Source organism: Microcebus murinus, chromosome 3 (genome assembly GCF_040939455.1).
Source record: "Microcebus murinus isolate Inina chromosome 3, M.murinus_Inina_mat1.0, whole genome shotgun sequence".
NCBI lineage: Eukaryota > Metazoa > Chordata > Mammalia > Primates > Cheirogaleidae > Microcebus > Microcebus murinus.
In genome coordinates, this window is record NC_134106.1 from 84,281,451 (window position 1) to 84,295,163 (window position 13,713).

The 13,713-nt window shown below is 45.8% G+C and overlaps 1 protein-coding gene across 2 annotated transcripts in view; it reads right to left on the minus strand.

The window, feature by feature from the left end:
* The window catches only part of UXS1 (UDP-glucuronate decarboxylase 1), an 84,821-nt gene extending 71,175 nt beyond the window's left edge, over positions 1-13,646 (minus strand). For both annotated transcript variants that reach the window (XM_012737643.3, XM_012737642.2), the window contains exon 1: positions 13,463-13,646. In XM_012737643.3, the coding sequence (XP_012593097.2) occupies positions 13,463-13,556 (94 nt within the window). In that variant the 5' untranslated portion in view covers positions 13,557-13,646. The remainder of the gene's footprint in view (positions 1-13,462) is intronic.
* Positions 13,647-13,713: the final 67 nt, after the last annotated feature.

Genomic DNA, 13,713 nt, shown 5'->3' on the forward strand with positions numbered 1-13,713 from the left:
GGAAACCACAACACCCACAGCGTGTGATCCCAGCTGCCACACCCCAACAGAGGGGGCACTGGGGCTCTGGGCTCATCCTCCCCAGGGGCGTGGCCATCACATGGATGGCCCCTGGGACGTGGCTGTTCCTGGAGGTTAGCCTAATGTGCTTTGACAATGTCAGCCTTCATCAGAGAGGCTGGCGGCAAAGTCCAGGAGTGTGTGCGGAACAGGCAGGCTGCAGGTGAGGGGGGGCACATGTGGCATAGGGGATGGTGAGAGTGAAGGGCACAAGGGTGGGCATGTGCAGGGAGGTGGGAGCGAGGGTGTGGCTGCCTTGGGTGACCTCTGGGGGAGCAGGGCAAGGCCAGCCACAGAGGTGCCCTGCGGTGGGGCAGGTGCAAACATGTATCTCCCAGCTCCACCTAGAACAACTGGGAGCCCTGCAGACACAGCGCACAGCAGCCTGGCAAAAACACTACTGTCCCATCAGAGGCACGGGCCTTCTAACCACCTAAGCTGGGAAAATTGAGGCTCTGGGGGATTCAATCTGGACAAAATGATGGTTGGCCACCAGGGACCATCACACTGTTGCCCCCCATCCCTCCACCATTTGCCACCTTAGAGGTGTAAAGAAGGCGGAAAGGGCTCCCACTGCAGGCCCAACCAGGAAGACAGGACCCCACTGGGCAATTCACAAGACAAGGGCAATACCAGGAAATACCTCCAAATCCAATCCTCTGGAATACCTCCTTACCTCTCCTCTTGCAGGCACCCAACAGGGCTGTCTCAAAGTGACATTTCTTCCTGGACACATTTCACGAAAAGCCTATACCTCCACCTCACACCCATTAGGATGGCTAATGTAATAACCAAATTTTAAAAATAGTATGTGGTGGCAAGGATGTGGGAAATCTGAAACCCTTGTGTACGACTGGTAGGGATGCAAAATGGTGTAGCCACTGTGAAAAACAGCATGCTAGTTCCTCAGAAAGTTAGGTTACTACATGGTCCTGCAATTCCACTTCTGGGTATATACTCAAAACAAAAGCAAGCAGCAACTCAAAGAGATGCCTGTATTTGCACACCCAAGCTCACAGCAGCACTATTCACAATCACCAAAAGGTGGAAAAACCCAAGTGCCCACAGACAGACGGATGGACAAAATGTGTCTGTCTATACCATGGAATATTACTCAGCCTTAAAAAGGAAGGAAATTCATGACACATGCTACAACATGGATCAACCTTGAGGACATTATGCTGAGTGAAATAAACCAGTCACAAAAGGACAAGTACGGTATGATTCTACTCTATGAGGTACCCGGAATAGTGAAATTCACAGAGACAGAAAGTAGAATGGGGGTTCCCAGGGCCTTGAGAAAGTGGGATGCTATTTAATGAGTGCAGAGTATCAGGTGGAGAAGAAGAAAAGGAAATTGGCTGTAAAACAACGTGAATGTACATAAACAACTGGACCCTTAAAGATGATTAAAATGATAAACTTTATGTTATGTAGCCTACACCTAAGAAATGGGCTAGGAGCAGCACTAGGGTTTCTTCTGGTCCCTCTATGCCACCACAGAATCACTGTAGACAGACTGAGACTTGGGGCAGCATGCTTAACTGCTCTGTGACTCAGTTTCCCTATCTTTAAAATGGAGAGAGCATCTCCCTCCTTGCTTCTCACTGCAGGATGATTGTAGCAGGTCCTTCCTCCTGCCCAAAGTGAAGGCTGCTTTTAAGCACGTGCATGGGGGGGGGGGGGTAATAGAGAGCAGTTACTATATTAAGAACCTGGAATAGAAATTTTGCCTTTTAAATAATTACAAAGTACTGGTGTAGATAGGAGAACAGGAATTAGAATTAAATTCTACAGAACAAGAAAAGAAACTAAGAGGAAGAAAAGAAGATCTTGATTTGGCTACATATAAGTTTTGCTGAGAACTACCAAATGTATGAGGCCCCATTATTCAGAGCTAATGACCATATCCACAAGAGCCTGGCCTCTTAATGAGCATCACATTAATTTGGTCCTTTTCCTGATGACAACTGAGCTGTCCTATACACTTCAACCTCCCTGTTGCTGATATAATCCAGCTGCCTGCTAACATTTAAAAAAAAAAGAAAGAAAGAAGCCAGGTCACTTACAGTATACTCATCAACTAAATTCTAACTTTGAACCAGCATGTTTTGTTTTTGATTTCTAAAAATACTATAAAAATATTCAAAGATACTAAGAATAACATTCCAAGATCTCACCACCCTAACAAAATTGTTTTCATTTTCTAGCACATTCAGACTCCTTCTGAAAAAGACTACTTTGAAGAAGTCTGAATGTTTTCTGCTATTGCTTTCCTTCCCTTATTTATTTTGGTTAGAGCAATTCTTCAAAAGCCTAACCAAAAAGCCGAAAGAAACTGATGGATTAACTCCAAATTCACTCCTTATCCTTCAAAATGAAAGAGTAACAAGGAAACCCTCACCCCACTCCGAGCAGAGCAGCTCCAGCTTGCCGGCGGCCATTGCCTTCCCTGCCTGGGAAGGGTCCCTCCATGTCCCAGGTTACCTTAGAACACCCACACCTGGAAATATCTTTTCTCCCCATGTGGTACATCAATTGAAGCTATCATCTCTTTAAAGAAATTCTTCCAATTTCTCACAGTATTTTTAAAAATTTATTACTATCTGCAAGTTATAAGAGAACACAATATTTCCATCTTATAAGTGGGGGGTGGGGAGGAAATGAAACAGAAGGTTACATGGCTTGCCTCAAGTTACAGGATGAGTTGAATCAGAGTAAATGAGACCACTCCTTTCAGAAAAGGGCCAATCTCGAATCATTCCTCCCCACATTTATCCTTCAGGTAACCGCTAAGACCTACCACACTTGTAAAACATAAAGTAAGAAAAGAAATTTGAAGTAGGCATTGCTGTGGGTTCAATACACATAGAGAATCTATTCATGATAGATGTTTAATGAGGCCAGTTACCTCTCCAACTTCACACATCACACACACGCTCAATTCCTTCACTATCTTAGTCCATTCCAGCTGCTATAGCAAAATACCATAGACAGGGTGGCTAATAAACAGAAGTTTATTTCTCACAGTTCTGGAGGCTGGGAAGTCCAAGATCAAGGTGCGGGAAGGTTCAGCGTCTGGTGAGGACTCACTTCCATGTTCACATGTGGTGCCTTCTCACTGTGTGCTCACATGGTGAAAGGGGCCACAGAGTTCCCTTGGGTCTGGGTCGCTAATCCCATTAATGAGGGCTCCCCCCACACACCCCGGCCTAATCACCTCCCAAAGGCCCCACCTCTTAATGCCATCACCTTGGGGGTTAGGTTTCAACATATGGATCTTGGGGAACACAAACACTCAGACCACAGCACTGGCCTATATGGCAGTACCATACACCAGGACTAAAATCCACCAGCATATCTATAAAGGGCAGGAGCACAGGAGAGATGCACACAGCAAAGCACAATATTCAGGCAGCAGTGGCTGCCTTCAAAATGAAAAACTGATTATATTCTGCCCTGCCCTCATCTTTGAATACTTAAAACATGTTCATCGAAATTTCTCCTTTCCCACGCTGCATGAATTTCTCACTGAATCAAGATTATGTCAGGTCAGACTTCCAGGCTCTGCTTTATGAGCCCCAAAGACTCCTGCTCCTTGTACTCTGCCACCTCCTGTCTCTGCTCATGCTATCACCTTCACCTTCAACCCCACTACCCAAATCCTATCCATCCACTAAATGCCAACCCAAGGCCCTGCACCTTGAGGGCATCCTGTTCCTTCAAAGTCCCAGGTCTCATCTTTCTGATGTACTCAGCACCTTACCCTGACCACCTTACCTTGTCCAGTTCTTAAGAGCTATGTGGGGAAATAGGAAAACTGTTGAAAATACAGACTCCCAGGTCCTAAGCCCTGTTTCTACCCAGCTTTTCCCACACCAACAACCAATTCTCCAACTCTGCAGACACCAACCGGGTGCCCAATGATTCAATTCAATTCTGGCACTAATGGCCTGGGGCTGCTACTTCTGACTGAGCAGCTATAAATTAGGGGTTCCCAAGACCCTCTCCTCAGGTTCAATAATTTGCTAGGACAGCTCACAGAACTCAAGAAAACAGTTTACTAACAATTACCAGTCTATTATAAAGGACACAACTCAGGAACAGCCAAATGGAAGAGATACTTAGGGCCAGGTGTGTTTGTGTGTGTGTGGGGGGCTTCTGTGCCCTTTCAGGTGTGACACCTCCCATCACACCACCCAGTGTGCTCAGCAGCCCAGAGCTCCCCAAGTCCCACCCACTCCCTTCCTGGAGGTCGTAGGTGTGGATGAGTTCCAACCCTATAATGGCTTGGTCTTTCTGGAGACCAGCCCCATCCTGAGGCTATCTAGGGACCCCAGGCTAGGTCACCTCATTAGCATAAACTCAGGTACTTGGGGAGGGGGATGTTTCATTATGAATAACAGAAGACACTCCCATCACTCAGGAAATTCTGCCTTGTTCGGGAGCTCTGTGCCAGGAACCAGAAACAAAGACCAAATATACTTTTGTATAATGTTATACCAGGCTTGAGAAAGCAGTGCAACTGACATCACAAAGGACGGCTGACATCCCAATACATAATGAGTTCTTTAAAATGAGGGGAACAGACCAAAAACTCAATAGAAAAATGGGCAAACATATAAACAGTTCACAGAAAAAGACCTATCAATATGCCTTAAACATTTTAAAAGATGCTTAAGTCATAATAAGAGAAATGCAAATTTAAATGACAAGGAGATATCATTTTTCACATGGTCAAAAATTTAAACACCTGTCAAGACACTGCAGAGGACACAAGAGGAAACAGTAGCTCTCGCATATTGCTGGTCAGAGCCCCTGCAGAAGTCTATTCACTGCAGTAGTATTTGTCATAGCAAAATGTTTGGAATAATTTAAATGCCATTCCTTAGGAGACTGGTCAAATAAACTGCAGTACACTTTCACAGGAGTACTACGTAGCTCTCACTTCTATAAAGTGACACACATTTCTTTCCAGGAGCAGGAAAAAAAAATATTCAAAATAGTCTGTACAGTATGCTATTGTTGGGGCAAAAACAAATAGTGTGTGCATGTACAAAAACAGATGCATGCCTATATCTGCAAAAGCAAACTTGGGATGGACAAATTAATAAAGGAGGGAATTGAGTGGAGGCGCTACAGATTACAGTGAGAGATAGTTCAGTATAATTTTTGATATGGTTTAACTTTCGAACCATGGAAATGGTTTACATAATTTAAACAATCAGAAAGAAAAAAAGCAAACCCTAAAATTGAACACAAACCAAAAACAAGTAAACAACTTGTATCAGGCACAGAAAAAAATTATTTCAAGTAACTTCTGAACACCATACTCTAACTGTACATACTTAGTGGGACATAGTCCAAAGACAAAGAACTATAAAGAAATCCTGAGTTTTCTTAGGTCTGTTGTTGACAGTGGCATACATGTAGCAATTCTGAAACTATTTTATCTATCACTAGTATGGAATAAATGAGTATATTGCTGTAGGCAACAAGATTTTCATTATGGAGAAAAGGGCATGGGGGAAGGTAAGGAAGAAATGTGTTAAGGTTTAATTTGGGGTTCTAGCATAACTCATGATTGAAAAAAAATCTTTAGAGGTATCCCATGACACAGAGGGAAAAAAAATGTCCATTTCCTGGCTCTGTCCACTGACAGGATGGGAAGCAATGACAACCCCTTAGCGATGGGTACAACTAGTGCTCAGACCCCAGTTTCTAAACAATGTTTTCCACTGAAAGGAACATGGGCTCCCTGAAGGATCCCGGGTTTGGGACAAAGAAAAAGATAAGCCTGGAACATCTAGTGATCAAGGAAATGCTCAAAGACTAAAAAGAATCCATGAGTCCACAATGATTAAAAGAAAGACCACAGTAAGTTTAATGCTGGGCCCCTAAAATGTCCACACCTTAAATCCTAGCACATGTGAATGTGACCTACTTGAAAAAGGGTTTTTGCAGATGGAATTAAAAATCTTGAAACAAAAAGATCCTCCTGGATCATCCAGTTGGGCCCTAAATTCAGCAACAAATGTGCTTATAAGAAACACTTGGGAGACACTTGGCAGACAGAAGATGATGAGGCCACGTGACCACAGAGGCAGAGGATGGCCCGATCCAGGCACAAGCCCAGATAGTCCTGGCGCCACCAAGGAGCCTTCAGAGGGAGCTCGGCTCTGCCAACACCTTGATTTCAGACTCTGGCCTCCAGAAACTGTGAGAATAAATTTCTCGTTTTATTTAAAGTCACCGAGTTTGGGGTAATTCATTACAGCAGCCACAGAAAAGTAATACAGAGAGTGAGAGAAGAAAGGAGGGAGGGAAAGTTCTTTCCAAAAGGATGCCAGCTAATGAACACAGAAGGATTTGCAAAGTTAGAAAAATCACTATGTGCAATCCCCAGTACAGAAACTGGTCCAGACAAGGACATAAAACGGACACCGAATGCAGTGGCTGGAAAAAAGATAGTCACAGTTTCTGAGAATCACCCCACAGATTGTGGACTGTGAAATGCACTTTTAAAATGAAATGATGCCGAGGCCACCCCTTTGAGGGTATCACATTTAGCATCACTCACAGTGGGGCCACCCAGACATTACATATCCCTGATGTGATGCCAATTAACAAGCATAATTATTAAAAATGCCTAACAATTTAATCATAAGGAGACAATCAGATAAATTCAGAATGTGAAACATTTTACAAGACAATTGGTCTGTTTAAAAAAAAGAGAGACAGAGAGAGAGAAATAAATGAACAAACAAAAATCATGCCATTAACAGCTCTAGAAACTTCAGAGACATAATAACCAAACGCAAATTTTAAATCTTGGCTGGATCCTAGATTTTAAACAAAAACAAACATAAAAACCCCAGAAAAGCTATAAAACACATTTATGGTACAAGTGGGAGAAATTTAAATATGGACTGTATCTCAAGTGATATTATTTATGTTACTTTTTAGGGTGTGATAATGGTAATAAAATCATATAGAAGAATGCTTTTATTCTTAGGAGATGTATATAAAGTATTTAAAGATTAAGTATTTTGATGTCTGCAAATTTCAAATATTTCGACAAAAAACATGTATATAAAATATATATTTAATTTGAAGAGAGTGTAAGAGAGGGCCAATGTGGAAAGAATGTAATCAACTGGTGAATCCCGGTGGAGGGTATGTGGGTGTTCGCGAAACTATTCTTTCAGAAGAAAGGACAGAAAAAAAAGGTATGGAAATTTTCCAAATAAAATGCTCAAGTTTCACTACAATTTCCAGGTTATCCTCCAACCCCTGAGGAAGGGGGAGAAGATCCCCAGGTCCTATCCAACAGGTCTGGGGAGAACCCCAGGAGCCTGCACTTAACAAGCCCAAGCTGATTCTCAAACTCAGGTTGAGTCTGGGCATAGCACTGGTACAACATGTTTGTTTTTAGCTACTCTTTCTCCCTGAGAGCCAGCTCCCATCATGATAACGTCTAACTTGCCGCACATCCTCTGTGGCAGCAGGCCAGGAATTGTTTCCTGAGTGAATTTATGAGGGCAATCGCCAGTCACGTGGCAGGTGATCATACTAAGGGCAAAACTGCACTCTAACAAAAGTCCAACCCCAAAGAAGCATGAGGTCTATTGCCATAAATGTAAAGCTAATGCATATAAAACATTCTTTTACATGGTTTTCTGTCTTTTCAGTGGAATAAAAGTGACAGGAATGAAAGGTACAACTGAAATGCCATTACAACAAAATCCACAATATACTAAAATTTACATCAATATTTTTAGATGACACAACTCTAGTTTTTCAGAGCTGAAAGTGAAAAGATAATGGCTCCTAAACCCCACTAAAATGTCAGAAAATGTCTTTGTTTCCCCTTTTGATTTCTTTTTTTCTTTTGTTGTTTAAGGAATAAATCTAGATGGACAGGGAAAGGCTCAGAGGACCAGAAACCTGCTGGCAGGAGGTGGAAGGAAGATGGGCGGGGCAGAGGAATGGGGGGACATGGACCAGGGCAAGCAGTGGGAACAGCTGATTTATACCTAGAAAAGGTCAGGAATTGGCCAGACCGGCTGCATCTGGGATGCAGTGAGGAAGCTGCTAAGACAGGAAGTCTGACTTTCAAAGATGTCTAAGAAGCAGGACAACTCGCAGCTCCAGTGCCTGCCCCGGCAGAAGACCGGTGGTTCCATGACCGGAGAGGACAGAATAGGAGTCTCCAGACGGGAGCCAGGTTTCCGGAGCAATCAGGTTGCTGCTCAAGCCCATAACCCAGTCCCCACTGAATTCCAGGATGCAGGTGACTGAGCCTCCCACCCGGCAGGGGCCAGCCCAAGAGGACAGACCTCCTGGTACTGAGGTCAGGAGGCCTCACCAAGAAATGGTGCAGTTCACAGCCAATGGGCACTGTCCCTCAGCTCCCAAGCCCCCTGCTCACACACGTGAGCAGTCAATCTGAGGAAAGCCTCGAACAGGCAACGGGAAAGCAACCTGGAGGAAAGAGATTCTTCAGCAAGGCAAAAACTCAACAAACAAAACTATCGTTAAGAGAACACAACCATGAAATGAAGACCATGTTTTTAGTTTTTAAGAAATTGAGAGAACAGAACTCTTACACATGAAAAAGGACAACAAAAATAAAATTAGGGAAAACCCCTAGAAGAGTATAAATACAAAGATGGGGAAGTTTCCAGTAAGTAGGGCAAAACTTTAAAATGGTGGAAAATAGGAAATAAAAGGACTAGTCCAGGCAATTCTATATCAGAATAGTAGTAGTTCCAAACAAATAAAACAGAAAAGGGGGGGGGGGCGCCAGGGGAGGATTACCAAAGAATAATTCAAGGAAATTCCCCAAACTGAAAATTAAGTGTTTCTGGGTTACAAGGACACAAAAATACCCAACATGATGGAAAAATGGCCTAGCACTGTGAATTTCTGAATTCTGGGGATGATTAGTCAAGGCTTTGTTAAACCACAGCAACAGGCAATGCAAAAACCTTCAGAGGCTTAAACCAACACAGATTAGGCCAGGCTTGGTGGCTCATGCCTGTAATCCCAGCACTCCGGGAGGCCGAGGCAGGAGGATCGCTCAAGGTCAGGAGTTGGAAACCAGTCTGAGCAAGAGCGAGACCCCATCTCTACTAAAAATAGAAAGAAATTAATCGGCCAACTAAAATTATAGAGAAAATTAGCCAGGCATGGTGGCACATGCCTGTGGTCCCAACTACTCGGGAGGCTGAGGCATAAGGACTGCTTGAGCCCAGGAGTTTGAGGTTGCTATGAGCCATGGCACTCTAGCTCAGGCAACAGAGACTCTGTCTCAAAAAAAAAAAAAAAAAAAAAAAAATACCCAGATTTATTCTTCTAAGTTCTTTCAACTGAATGGAGTGGACAGGAGAGGGCCTCTGCACCATGAACACCATCACCTTGAACACTGTTAGTTACCAAACCAGAGGGAAAGAAAACCCATGTAGTAACCAATATCTGCAGCTAAATGCAGGGCCCAGATGTGAAATACGGCACTTGTGCACAGCCCTGGGCATGGTGTCTACTAAGGCCAGCCGTCAGGAGGGGTGAGGAAGGACAGTCCTGCCCCAGCCAGGGGCAGAGGGCCTGGAATGTGTAAACACTACCAGGGGCAAAAAGAAGACCCTACAATCTTCCAGAAGGAAAAGGACTGGCTAGAAACTCTTCAACAATAAGAGAGGCCAGAAAGGAACGTATCAATGCCTTAAGAACTTTGAAGGAACATTTTTTCTAGAATTCTACACTATCAATCCATCAAGTATGAAGGCAGAAAAGACACTTATGGACAAAGCCTTGAAATTCACCATCTGCCACATCCTAACCAGAGAGTGAAACAAGAAAAGAGGAAGTCAGGACATGGGAGCCCTGCAATGAGCAGGCCAACATCAGGAGGGGACTAAAGCTGGGATGGTCCCTAGGCACATGCGCCAGGTACAGAAGGCTCCAGGGGCCCCACTTCCTGACCGTAGGCTGACAGTGGGGGTGTCCTATGCTAATAGACACCTTCGGGCAAGATGCAGACAACTGGTAAAGTGTCTGGAGTTGGATCCTTCATCACACATAAAAAGTAAAGCAAATTAACAAGCCAGCCAATTATTACCTCCAGAGAAAACAAAAAGTAACATGTAACATGACTCACTTTGAATATCATTTACACAGTCATACTTGTAAACACTGTATGTTGATCTCAAGATTATACCACATCTACACAAGGGGTGGCGAGCATGTGTGGGGAGAAGAAGAAAAAGAATAAACAATTATCCTCCAAAGAACAAAGTCACTAGGTAATATCTACAATTGAAAAATCAGGAAGCAGATGATTCAGCAACACAAAAGCAAATATCAAAATAATCAGCTAAAAGAATTGGCTTCTGGGTAGGGAGAAATGATGGCAAGAGATACTGTTTCTTTCACACAACAAACCTGGAGAGGCTACTTGCCTATATACTCTGCAGAGACTATCTGATCTTTTAAACTACATGTGTATTAAAAAACAAAAACACTAAAGGTAACTCAAGCTGAGTCTCTGCCTAGGAACTACCTAGAAGGTTGGCATAAATTTTGATTCACTATAACTGAGCTCTTCCAATGAGCTATTAGCACTGCTTTAAGTGTGACAATTGGCTGAAACACCTAAGACAATCCTTATCCTCAAGAGTGGGAATTTCATTGAGGGGGGAAAAATATATGCATGGAAAAGAACTTAACTGCAATGCAATGCTGGCACATGGTCATCCCTCAAGACATGGTGCAGAAGAGTTATGTAGTTACAAGGAGGGAGACTCTGGTCCCAAGAAGGCAACAAAGACTTTAGGAAAGATGAAAGAAGTAGAATGAGAAACACTAACAGAACTTGAGGAAAAGGGAGGGCATTGCTAGAAGGCTGGCTGGCTGGCTGGCTGGCTGGCTGGCTGGCTAACAGTGAGGGTGTGTGTAATTTGGGAGTATGGATAGTTTTTTCACAGGTGAGATTTTACTGGTAACAGGAAGGGCAAGGTTATTAATCAGGAAAAGCAGAAATTAGAAATCACAGGTGTCACTAATGAGGGACTTCATTTTCAGCTCCTTGGATGCTATCAGAAATCCTGTAATATTTTTCCCTGCAAAGTGGCTAAGATTTAATATACCTGCTCAATATTAACACTGCCTCCACCTAGTCTTAAACAATGCTGAAATCACCTATTTCATGGGCTGCCCGCCATAGCCTGTCTGCCTGGGCAGCCTCATCACTGTACTGTTTTCACACTCCAACGACAGTACCCCTTCTCTTTGCATTCCTAGAATCATTCCTGCTCTTGGCTGCCAAGACCTCTGCACACAGTTTATTCTAGACCGTGATCCCCACTGTGCCCCCCCCCAATTAACTCCTACATATCCTTCCATTCCCAGCTTACTCCCTGATTGCTCTCACTCAGGATCAGGAGTCCCTGTCACAAACTGTCACACATTCCTTTCCTCCATACCAGTTTATAATTTACCCTTCATATAGATGATTATTCAATTCATGCCCACCTCACCCTCTTGGCCAGGGGCTCACAAAGTGAGGTCCGAGACCACAACAATGGTATCATAGGAGAACCTATTAGAAATGCATATCCTCATACCACATCCCAGACCTACTGAATCAGAAACTTGAGGTGGGAGGCAGCAATCTGTGCTTTAAAAAAAAAAAAACAAACAAAAAAAAAACCCTCCAGATGTTTCTGATGCGCACCCAAGCCTGAGAGCCACTGCTCTAGATTACGCAGTTAATGGTGCAGACCAGGTGTTTTCATACCCCATGGTGTCACCTGTTGCCAAGTTCAGCAACAAACAACAGTAAGGAATTGGTAAGATTTCCTGGTCGAATGAATGACTGGTAAAAACTTTCCATGGCTCCATAAATCCCCTCCCTTATTAACTCTAAACCCCCATGAGTAACTTCAGAATCCCCCCAAACCAACAGTGAAGGTCTGTCCAAAGACCTGGATTCTAGCCCCAGCTCCCAAGCTGTTCTAGGTTCAGACTTGGGCATTCCATCGCTTACCATGTGTGATCATCCATAAACTTCCTAATTTCTCTGGGCCTTAATTTCCTCACCTCTAAAATGAGAATAATTGTGGTACCTATTTCCTAGGATTGTTGAGATAATTAATGAGACAATGGCACAAAGAATCAAAACTTTAAGTAGTCTTTCCTCTTGAGTTCCAGCTTTCTTACTAAAGACGGACCACATACATTTCAGGCCAGATCTCTCTCTCCCTTGCAAAACTACTCACAACTAACACCTATCACAGGCCAGAAACCTCCCCTAGCAACCTAGAGTCCTGCTACAGCTTTCCCGGCTCCACCTCCTGAACAGCTGGGCTGGAACAGACAGACTGGGTTGTACTCACAGCCAGAGCTCAAATGAAGTCACTTCAGTTAAGTGAAGTCCCCACTTAACTCGGGAATCAGATCTTGGTAACTCCACCGGTTAGCAGGTGGTTTCATTTCAGTGCGTGTCTGTTTGGGTGGCTAGGATTCAGACGGAGCTCACACAGGGAGCTATTTCTACTCCAATTTTGGTACTTGGTAAAGCATTTAAAATACACTCCCATTGAAGCGATCTTAAAAATCAAAAGGATGGTTTCTCCCTTCCCTAAGAAGCAGAGGGTCCACCACCTGCCTGCAAAGTGCCCCTCTTACCCTGTGTCCAGGCAGCAGGCTGTAAGAGATGACAGAAAACGAGAACCGCATACAGCAAAACCACGGGCACGCCCCGCCCGGTCGTCAACGAGCTGTGTGTCCCTGCTGGCCCAGGGGGGACACCTGGCATGGGGTGCCCTCTCGCCCGGACACCGGCCAAGGCCGGCAACGCTTGGCTCCCCAAGAGTTAAATGCTGAGTAATTTTCCTGAGGAGCAAGCAGTGGGAGCGGGGGCTCTGCCAATGGCAACAGTATTTTTATCCTACTTAAGCAACACGGCGGCGCGGCCGCGGGTGTCCCCAAGGGTGTCCCCGCGCGGCACGCTCCGGAATCGCCGGCCGGGACCCTCGCAGGCTCCCAGGGCGACGCGGGCAGCAGCGCTGCCGCCGAGTTCCACGCGACCGGGCGGGGGGCCGCGGGGTCAGCCGAGGACGGCTGCGCCCTGGCCGTGAGGGCCCGGCGGTCACCGCGCCCGGGCAAGGGCCCCTCCGCCGGGCTGCCCGCTCTCCGCGCCCGGGCCTAAGCGGTTGCGGGTCTGCGCCCAAGTTGGCCGGCTGCTTCGCTGCAACAGAGGAGACGGGTGCGAGCAGGAAGCGCACGTCCCACCGGGGCGGAGACGGACACGGGGCTGCAGGGCCGCCCCGGGGCCCCGACAGCCCGCCGCGGCGCGGGGGAATGAATGGGGCTCCCTAGCCGGCCGCGGGCACGCACTCACAGGCGACGTAGGCGAGCAGGGCGATGCCCAGCAGCAGCTTCATCCTCCTGCGGTTGACGGCAGACACGAGGCGCAGCAGCGCCTTGCCCACCATCCCCGGGAGCCCCGACGGTCCAGTGCCTGCCGCGCGGCGGCCCGCCTGCTGCACAATGCGCCGCGGCGGCGGCCCGGGACAGCCCCGCCCCCTGCCGCCCTCGCGACCCCGCCCCCGCGCGCCGGGCTTCCTGCCGGTGGGGCCGCTGCGCACGCGC